The following is a 10,963-nucleotide window of genomic DNA, read 5'->3' as shown; positions in this document are numbered from 1 at the left end:
GGATGATAGTATTTTATTTTTGAGTGAACTGTCCCTTTAAATTTAGCTTGAAGGTCAGGCGTCCTATTTCGTTGCATGTGATTGTGACGTAATTCGCCGGAAGCCTTTTGAAGCCTCTTTTGTTTGTCTGCAGGCATTTCATTTTCAGTTTGCTTTGCCCTGTGATAGAAGATTTACTTTACCCTGTGATAGAAGATTTACTTTACCCTGTGATAGAAGATTTACTTTACCCTGTGATAGAAGATTTACTTTAAAGCAATGAGTCGTTGGCGAAAAAAGAAAGATCATCGTTTCATAAACGAGTTCTTGGAAACGACACGGGCACTAGCCAAGTGTTGCTCGCTTCAAGTCCCAATTATATCGCAAAGGGAATATCCACACATTCCAGACGACTCCTTGTTTTTGCAACGAGCAGGTAAAACATATTTAGTTGATATAGTTATAACGTTAACCCTCCTATTATCCTAGGGGTCAATTTGACCCCATTCAATGTTTAACGTTTCTAAACACATAGTTGAAATCTCTTTTTTTTTGCTTGAGAATTAATGACTTTTCCTAGTGGAATCTGAATTTTCGCGAGAACTTTGATATTTTGCGTGCCATGGGCAAGGGAAAATTAAATTATTGCGAGAACTATGATATTTCCTGTGCCATGAGTGGGTGAAAAACTAAATTATTGCGAGAACGTTTACATTTCCTGTGGTATGGGGCAGGGGAATACATATAAAAGCTTGGACAGAAGACTTCTAAACCATTTGTTTTTGTGCTCTGTGGATACTCTCTTTATGCACTCAATTCAAATATGGCCTCTAAGCAAAGGTATTCTGTCAATGAGGTTTGGTCACAGGTTTTTGGCAGTGAAAGTGACATAGAGGAGAATGTGTCTGAGATTGATGATAATGTTGAGGAGGACCCTGATCATGAGTCATCCTCCTTAGATGAGAATGAGACTCCTAGTGTTGACCCTCCAGTTGTCTCTGAACCACCTTCAGACACATTACCTTCCAAAAATGGAAAGTTATTATGATCCCGCTCCCCACTTGGACGTCAGTGTAGACTCATCAAAATGGTTTCAGGGCCCACCAGATAGGCTGTCAGCCATACACAAGATATAAAATCAGCATTTGAGCTGTTCATTACACCATCAAATGAAAGGGATATACTTGAAATGACAAACTTGGAGAGAAGGAAGGTGTATGGGGACAGCTGGAAAGAGCTTGATGTGACTGACTTGCAAGCCTACATTGGGTTGCTCATTTTGGCAGGAGTGTACAATTCAAAAGGAGTATCAACAACAAGCCTTTGGAACGCCGACACTGGAAGGTCAATATTTCCAACCACAATGTCCCTAAATACATTCCATGCGTTCTCCCGTGTTATACGCTTTGATGACAAAGAAACAAGACAAGGCCGATGAGAGCGTGACAAACTCGCAGCAATACGGGATGTATGGGGCAAGTGGGTCAAGCGATTACCCTTTCTTTATAATCCAGGCCCCCACATCACTGTGGATGAATGTCTGGTTCATCTCTGGTTCATTTCTGTCCTAACAGAAATGATTCCAAGACCAGCAACACTTGTGAGAAATGCAAAAAATACGTCTGCAAGGACAAACTTTATATACATCATGTGCAAATGATAAAAGGCTAAAATGTTCCGGCGGGTGGGCTGTTCATATTGGTGTTCAAATGCTGTTCATAAGATTTTTGTATGCTGTCAAACTCATATATTCATACCAAAAAGCAAATACGTTTGCATAAAACAATTACTGACACAATGCTCAAATGTACTTTTTTTTTTTTATGTGTTTTATATGTTCATTCATTCTCCCTTGTTAATGAATTATTATGTGTTCCTTAATTATGTGATAATATTAATGATGTTCTGTTTTAGAAATAATAAATTGACCACAAACATAATGCATGTTACACTACTTGCAATAGGTATTTTGGATGTACAAGGGGTGCGGAGTGGTGGCGGTGAGGTGTTGCGGGTTTATTTAAAGGTCTTTTTAAGGACTCACCAAAGATATATATTACCTGACACAAACCTTTTAGAAAAAAGTCCCATTCTGTAGGTTTAAATTGCTGGGGTCAAATTGACCCCAGTGGGTAAAATATGTTAACAGATTTTAGGGTAACAGGAGGGTTAAAGAAAATAAGCCACCTCGTAAAATTACGTTTTTGCGGTGAAGTTTTGTTGTTGGTTAATTTCAGTTATACACTGCAATGTATCGTATAATAAATATAAACAACGGCGTCCAATTAGTATGTTTTCTACTTGCCTTAATATTTCTATAGCTGAAGTTTGGGGACCCCACAAAAACATCAAGAATGTGTCTTCAAACGATGACGTCTTCGTCAAAGGTAAATAAACACAATTTATACGTTATACTGTATGTGGCAAATGCCAGCTCTGCACGGCTATGTATAATGCATCTTAACAACGATGTGTGTTTATCCTTTTTTTCAGTTAATATTTTCATCAATATTATGTATTATGTATACCAAATGCATAATGGTCTCTTTTTTCAAATCTGTAGCACACGAAAGCGTTGAATCTTTGTTCGACCAGGAGATTTCTTCAGATGATATTTTTGTAACAGGTGAGGCTAATCTTTATATATGGATTATGTCAATTCTGCAGAGAAATGTATGATATATTTAAACAGAGATGTTTTTCAATATGTGGCTAATGTCAGTCATACAGCAATGTATAAGGGTCTCTTTTTTCAAATCTGTAGCACGCGAAAGCCTTGAATCTTTGTTCGACCAGGATGTTTCTCCAGATGATATTTTTGTAGCAGGTGAGGCTAATCTTTATATATGGCTAATGTCAATTCTGCAGAGAAATGTATAATATATTTAAACAGAGACGTTTTTCAATATGTGTCTAATGTCAATTTTGCACAACAATGATTAGCAGACATCGAGAAGGTGTCTTTAGACTGTGACGTATTTGACACAGGTAAAAAAAAATTCACTGTGGCACTGTCCGATACAGACCAATATACATAAGCCATGTTTCTTTTTCATATCTATAGCACATCAAAACATCGAATCGCTGAAAAATGAGTCGGGGTCAATAGATGAGGTGTTTGCAACAGGTGAGAATCATCTTTACATGTGGCAAATGTCAATTCTGCATAGTAATGTATAATATATAAACAGTAAGAACTTTGTCCCTTAATCATCTTTGATTTTTATTATTACATTTATAGAAAAAATAAGCCGGGAACCGAACAGACAATGTGCTGTGGAGGTACGTGTATTTAATTTCCTAAATTTTAAAATTAACGCTTAAATGTTATTGTATTTTTACTCATGCCAACATTTAAGAATTTTCAGTTTTATCACTATACATAAAGACTTTAGAATAATGATTTGAAAAAAATCAAAACAGTCACAACAATCTTACCCACCCAAGTCAGATGAATAGATTATTGCAAAAGTAATAACATCAGGAATGTGAGATGTGAATAATTTTAATATGTACTGCACAGTCATTGTTCATTGTATTAACAATTTGGTTTTCTTTATGGATTAGTGGCCAGGATGTTACATCCGCCCACCAGTATACATTAATTTAGACCCTCCCAGGGTAAGACATGTTTTATATTTCTAATTCATTTAAAAATATGGATACTTCAAATGTATAGCTTGCATCTGAACAGAAAGCATTTTAATTTACATTTATTGACTTTGGAAACGTGTTCTGGCACTCACTGTATAAATCATACTTTGTATTGTATTATATGCATGATCTCAGACGCTAAGTAACTGTAACACGTTACATGAATCACTGCAGGTGTACAAGAGTATTTTCTTTCTACAATATTCTCATATTCAATATTCTCTTGTATTCTTGTCTAAGATGATCTCTCGGAGTACCCAATCAAGCGAGTGTCAGCTTCATATCAGTGAAGAGCCGAAAAAGAAAAGGAGAAGAAAGGCCATCAAGGCCTTCTTCAAAAAAAAGTGGAAGGCGTTAAATGCACATTCACACGGTGCACAGGGGACTCCGATTCATAGATGGAAATTTACTTTATTGAATTTGTTTGTAAAACACAGAAAAGAAAAACAAAGCAGGATCTACGACGATGAGCAGCGGATCGTCCCTACCTGCAGCAACTTTCCCCTGGGCGTCTTGGCAGTTCCGGAGGTGTTAGAGATTTTTCTAAAAGTCCTTTTCAGGACTGACTGAGCATTCTCCAACGCGGCATGTCCCGCTGTTCTCTTGGGTGTGGCACCCTCATCGAGGAGGGGGATGGACACGATCGCTGCGTTAGGCGTCTGGGCGTTCAGCACGCTGAAGCAGCGTTCGTTGACGCATCTTACCCGCACTGCGGGCAGATTGTCATTCAGAAGTTGCGGTCACGGGTGGCTGTCTTCCTACGGGAAACAGCCACCATTTCGTTTGCTACCCAGGCCGTGACAACGGTGGCTATGGCCCCGAAGTCCGCCTGTGTTAGCAGCGTTAGTGATGTTCGCTCTTTTGAACATTCCCCAACCGGCGGTGGCATACCGTCCGGACCCTCAGGCACGCACTCGGAAACGATGACGTGACGTAGATGAGATGTCGCTCGCAGCATCGGAGGGAGACTGGCATCCGACTCTGGCGAATCCGAGCTCCCCCCCGGGGGGTCGAGCTCAGGATGAAGCAGAAGTGATGTCAACCATGCTAACCCGGGAAAGCGTGGTTCCTGGGGTCGGAGCGCGGTGAAGACCGCGCCAACCCCAGGTGCCATGTTTTTCCCCGGAGGTGCATGAGGAGCTGTGTAAAACTTGGAACGCTCCACTCACGGACCGTTCCAGTGAAACCAGCTCCGGCTCCCTTACTTCCCTCGTTGGTGGGGGCAGCCGGAGGCTACGTCGAGATTACCCGGGGGGAACGGCGCCTGCGCTGCACCTGTGCCGCGGGCGGCTACCTCCTGTGGGGAATTGGCCACGCCTACCGTGCAAGGCATGTAGGACTTCCTCATCACTGGTGCCGAGGCCTTGCGCTGCCGCGGGCCAAGCTGCCTCCTCTCTCTATGCCATGGCCATCCTGCACGCCAGGGCGTTAGGAGAGCTCCACGGGGGTATGGCATACGAATGTATACATACGACAGCTGTCACCACTCTCAACTGACAGTGTCAGCCGTTGTCCCTCCAGGCTGGTAAAAGGGAGGAACCAACCATCCGTCCAGGGACCCCCGCGACAGATGGTTGGCCCCGCCAGCCGACGAACCACCCCCCGTGGTAATGATGAAGCAGACCGTCCCCTCGGTCAGGTGAGCTCCGGCCTCTAGTGCAGGGCCAGCACGTGTTGTTCCTCCTGACAGCACGACAGCCGTAGCGTATATCGCCAGGGTGGTGTACGCTCACGGCAGCTAACACAACTTGCCCGACGCCTCCTCCTGTGGAGTTAGCAGGTGAACCGTTCCCTGCGGGCCACACACATCCCAGGCAAATCTGAACCAGACAGCCGACGTGCTCTCTTGTCAGTATACTCTTTGCGGAGAGTGGCATCTCCGCCCCCGGTCCAGCTCATTGGGTGATGTTCGGACAGGCACAGATAGACCTCTTTGCCTCCCGCGAAACCACCCATTGTCTGCTTTGGTACTCCCTGACCGAGGTCCCCCTCGGCACGGATGCCCAGGCGCTCAGCTGACGGGCGTAAGCAAACCTTTCCCCACCAGGAGCCTCCTTGCACAGACATGTGCGAGGTCAGGGAAGAGGAGCACCAAGTGTTATTGGTTACACCGCACTGGTCTAAGCGCACTTGGCTTCAGAGTCGATGCTCTGGACAGCTACTCCCCCCCGACCCATTCCCCTGACAGAAGACCTGTTCTCTCAGTGAAAGGACACGTTCTGGCATCCCAGATCAGACCTCTGGAATTCCCATGTCTGGTCTCTGGACGGGACGAGAAGATCATGAGATGGCTACTCCGCATTTACGGATGAGACCATCACCCAGGCTAGGGCCCTGTCTACTAGGCGGTTACACGCCTCTAGATGGCGCCTCTTCCCGTCCTGGTGTCTCTCTCTCAACGAGAAAGACCCACTGAGGTGCTCGATCAGGATTGTGTTGTCCTTATGAGACTGGAGACTAGCATCTCCCCTCCCCGCTGAAAGTGTATGTAGTCGCTATCGCCACTCATCACGTCTCAGTTGATGGGAAGTTTCTAGGGCAACATGACCTTATCATCAGGTTCCTAAGGGGCGTGAGAGCGCTGAATCCGCCTCATCTCCGCCCAATACTCTCTTGGGACCCTAAAGTGGTACTGGGGGGCTTCTGGGCCCCCCATGAGCCCCTCGGAGGTTCCGATCTTCCTCACCTGAGTAGGACGGCCCTCCTGGGGAGGAGGACCCAACCCGATTTGTGTTGTGTCCAGCGCATGTATTGCGCCTTTACCCGGACCGCACGCAGAGCTCTAAGCTCTGACCAGCTCCGTGTCTGTATTGGAGGACAGCAGAAGGGGAAGGCTGTCTCCAAGCCGAGGCTGGCGCACTGGGTCGTGGATGCCGTTACTACGGCATTTCGATCTCAGAATCTCCCATGCTCAAACACCTTCGCAAGGGTTAACAACCTGCGCGTAAACCCGGTGTCAGCCCACGTGCTATGTGGCGATATGTAGGACTGGCATCTGGGGCGGCGTATGCCTGCGAGAGCACCTTTCCACCCTCCAGTAGGTTGGGTCAGTAATCTATCTACCTCTCTTCTTACCCAAACATATGGCTAAGAACAGGTACCTCACCAACCTCCCTTCTTACCCAGATACTGGTTAGGAACAGGCATTCCATCCATCACTAAGCAAGCACCCCCTGGGGGTTGGCTGGGCAGAGCAGCCTTCCCCCTTAGGCCGGGATACCATATGAACTATCACAGATAGCTCTAACCGGACCTAGTGCTACCGGACGTCTGTAACACCCCCTCCGTGGGTTGTTCCGTCTGATGTATCCTCATGAGAATGGTTCCCACTCCTGGTAACCCATGAACTTCCCCAGGTGGACCTCCACCTCACGGTTAACAACTCAGTCCGCACGTTCCATGCGTTCTCCTCCAAGGTCGAGACCATACCTATATCCACCATTTTTCCTCCCCACGGGTAGGAGGTGGCCTCTGCAGCGCATCCCTAATTAAGGAAGTTGCGCTTACCCGGTGTAAACCCGAGCCGTTTTTAGTGTTAAGCGTTGCTGGTTTTTAGTGTTTAGCGTAGCTGGATTTTAGTGTTAAGCGTTGCTGGTTTTTAGTGTTTAGCGTAGCTGGTTTATAGTGTTAAGCGTTGCTGGTTTATAGTGTTAAGCGTTGCTGGTTTTTAGTGTTAAGCGTTGCTGGTTTTTAGTGTTTAGCGTAGCTGGTTTATAGTGTTAAGCGTTGCTGGTTTTTAGCTTTAAGCGTTGCTGGTTTTTAGTGTTAAGCGTTGCTGGTTTTTAGTGTTTAGCGTAGCTGGAAAAAAAGACTACATTATTTGGCAATATAGATGACTGAAGTAATAAAAAGTGAAAATACGATTTTTTTCTTTTAAATCTGTTTCCCCTACATACTTTATAAATCTAAACATGGGCTTCAAATGTTTTCAGTTCAGGACCCACCAATAGGCAATCTGTCTCAAAATATTTTTTTATCACGTTCCCTTACGTTCCAAATACGTTTTCTTGCTATATTAATATACCTTATGTTAGGGCTGCACGATTAAGGCATCATTATTGTTTATATCATTCCCCGTGATATTGTAATTGCGATAATATTACTGATTAAATTTACATTTTAAATAGGCTTATGGTTTAAAAAATTTAACTGTCTGTCAGGCAAATGCGATCTTTATTCTTCATATAAACATTCTGCTCCTGAAATACTTGATTACTGTTGTATAGTCTCAACAGATCAACTTTTTACACATTCAAAATAAAAAAATCCTTCTTAAGTGAAATGTACCGCAGCGCAGTGCGCAGTTTGGGAACCTCGAGAGTTGTAGCTGAAAACTGCAGCGCAGTAGCCAATGGACGGCCCGGAAGGGCATGTGCTCACCCACTGTGCTAAAAAGCCTATTCCCAGCGAGTTGGTAATATATTAAATATTTTGGTTATTAAAGTATTGTTCTTCATTAATTTGACGTTTTGAAATTTAACCAAGGTTAATTTTCGTAAGGGAGAAAAAGTATTTACATATAGTCATTCAGCAGACGCTTTTTTCCAAAGCGACTTACAAAGAGTTCAGGGAGCCATAAACGAAATTTCATACAGGAGCAATAATACAATAGGTGCTAATACAAAGTTACTGGTTTCAACAAAAGCTAGACCACTGCCTGTTGAGAGAAAGAGTACGTTTTTTTATTTTTCAGTTGTCTGTCAAGTGTTCACAGAAGAGATGGGTTTTAAGTAGTTTCTTGAATGTTGTGAGAGATGTGGTTGACCGGACCGAGTTAGGAAGAATGTTCCACCATGAAGGAGACTGAGCAGGAAAGCGATTTACTATCTTATGGGAAGGCAATACAAGATGCTGGTGGTTTGCTGAACGCAGAGATCTTGATGGGGTGTAGAAGTGTATGAGGGTGTGAAAGTCTGATGGCTCTGAGATTACCAGGGCCTGGTAGTTGTGCTGGATTCTCAGTGAGATATGGTCTAACCTTTCTAATGCTAAATAAGCCATATAAGCATAACCGCGTTGTCTTAGCAATATCGTTATTTTTACCCCAACCCCAACGCTGAAGTAAAAAAGACGAGAATGAAGTAAGGGCAGAACTCAAGAGAAGAGCTCACAGAGAGAGAGCAGCTTCCAGTGAGAAGAAGAAGAGACAATGCATATCTTATCCCTATTATATGGCCCAAGACACATATTATTTTGTAATTGTTTGCTTTGAAGTCCTTCGGGTCACTGGGTTCCACCATCTCACTTGAACAGATTTTGCCAAGTAACAGATGTTTACAAAAAAATGTGTAAAAAAAAGTCTGCACCCACTCCAAACTCTATAACCATAAGAGTTAGGCCACAATCCTTGTGAACTGTTGCCCTCTAGCCAGTGCTTCAAATGGAGTACAAGAACATTAAGGGTCAAAAGTATATATATTTTTCCCACAGATAATGTCATAATCTATTCAAATCTCTTGTAGCCTATCTGTCAGCACATCTCACATGGATATGACATTAAAATGCTGAGAGAATGTATTTGCTACCATTTTACTGAACCTTATTTCGGTAAACGCTAGTTAATAGAGTTTCAACAAGTTAGTCAATGCACAGGTTTTAAACAACGCGTGTTTGTCTGCATAAGAATTGGGTCAAACCATTTCTGTAAACCTGGGGGGTTGCCTGGCGCTCATAGGCAACATGCTTCCACCATTAAAGATCCTCCTGTTTATTTGTCCTTTTATTGTGTAGTTATTTATTAGTGAAAGTTATATTTCTTAAGATAAAAAGCCAATTTTGCACATAAGTAAACATTCTGACTGTAAAACCATTTATCACACTTCAGTTTTCTTATACTAAAAAACACTGAAATTTGTTTAATAAAAAGTTTACAGATAGTGGTTGTCCAAATTTATGATACATACCTGTTTTGATGAAAAATGTAAACTTATAAATGTGGAGTTTAATTTACAACTATGGCCAGTAGGGTGCAACTAAAATACTCCACAGGGCCTTATTAAGAAAACATCCCATTTTAGACGCATACCTTTCAAACTCAATGTTCTTTATGGGTTCCAAAATCAAATCACAGTGGTTACTAAAGAGATAAGATACTGACTCAGGGTTTTGCTGTATACAGCCCATTTCAGGTCAGCATTTCAACTCCAATCTTGAAGGAGTTGAAATGTACACTGTACACTGCAAATTCACTAGTCAAAATTGTTGTGTTAGAATAGTTTAGAGTAAATAGTTAGGTTTTTGGTGTTGGTTCTTCCAGAAAGAACTCTGTACCAGTGACAAATCATAATATTGTAGGGGTAACATCACGGGGTTGAGGATATCACAGGAGTAGAGAAGAGCGTTTAAGGTTACCTTTCCTACAGAACATGTCTATACCTTCTTATTTTATTAAACAAACTAAATAGCATTATGGTCTTTATCTTATTTATACGGCGGCATGTCATTTCAGTCTCTACGTTTACAATTCTCCTTTGTTCTCCGTATCGAGTTCCAGTCCGATGCATGCTGTAACGGCAGGCCAGAGAGTTAGGGTCCAACGGTACCCGGAATTAAACCGCTGGCCGGAGGAGAAGAATGAACACGAGTCCATTAGATAGGCATTTCCAAAACCTTTAATAGCGGTGTTCACCCGCGCTCTTTGAATACACATACAAAAGGAGCGGGTACAGAAAAGGGAAACCAAAAACACTCTGGTACCGTCACAAACAAAGAAAATAATGTACACACGTGGTCAGCGGTAGAGCTAAACACAACCATCACTCTCCGTCACCTCTCTGCAACCACGCGTACTCGCACACGAGCCCGTGCATGCGCATCACAGCATCATCTTAAAGGCACATGCACACTAAAACATTAGGTGGCCGTTACAATGCGCACACACAGACACGTGCGCTCCGCTCAAACACAGGTAAGCACACTCCGACCAGTGGACAGAGAGCGTGTGTCCGACAATATTTCGAGTCACACGCCGGAAAAGCAAGCAGATAAAAATATTTGCGTTTTAAAACGCTCCCAGGGTGGTGAAAAAGTAAAGGAAGGACGCACGCCCTGCCCCTGACAAGCAGCAACAGTCCAGTCACCACTGGATGACAGGTTTTCGTCCATCTTGGCTTCGTTCCATTCGGACCGCGGGACATAAGGAACCATTTACATCATCAGACAATTTTTGTAGTTTAAATTGAGCAGCGCGTCTACATACATGAGCTGTACACATCACACGCACTCAGGGAAATTTATGTTAACTATATTTGGCCGATATCTTTAATATCTTCATTTAGTGCCAAACGCATTTCATTTTAACCCTTTCTGCTCCGTAAATGCTGCACACGCG

The 10,963-nt window shown here is 43.3% G+C and overlaps 1 protein-coding gene across 1 annotated transcript; it reads left to right on the top strand.

Annotated features, from left to right (window-relative positions):
• On the top strand, positions 1-7,134 carry LOC130429352 (uncharacterized). Its single transcript, XM_056757852.1, has 8 exons — positions 1-415; positions 2,301-2,366; positions 2,543-2,605; positions 2,744-2,806; positions 3,044-3,106; positions 3,221-3,261; positions 3,547-3,600; positions 3,874-7,134. The coding sequence occupies exons 1-8, from the start codon at positions 259-261 to the stop codon at positions 4,201-4,203; spliced, it is 837 nt and encodes a 278-aa protein (XP_056613830.1). The 5' UTR covers positions 1-258; the 3' UTR covers positions 4,204-7,134.
• The last annotated feature ends 3,829 nt before the right edge of the window (positions 7,135-10,963 follow it).

Source organism: Triplophysa dalaica, chromosome 10, assembly GCF_015846415.1.
Source record: "Triplophysa dalaica isolate WHDGS20190420 chromosome 10, ASM1584641v1, whole genome shotgun sequence".
Taxonomy (NCBI): Eukaryota; Metazoa; Chordata; class Actinopteri; order Cypriniformes; family Nemacheilidae; genus Triplophysa; species Triplophysa dalaica.
The sequence above is the reverse complement of the archived record's forward strand: the minus strand, read 5'-3'. Positions and strand labels throughout refer to the sequence as shown.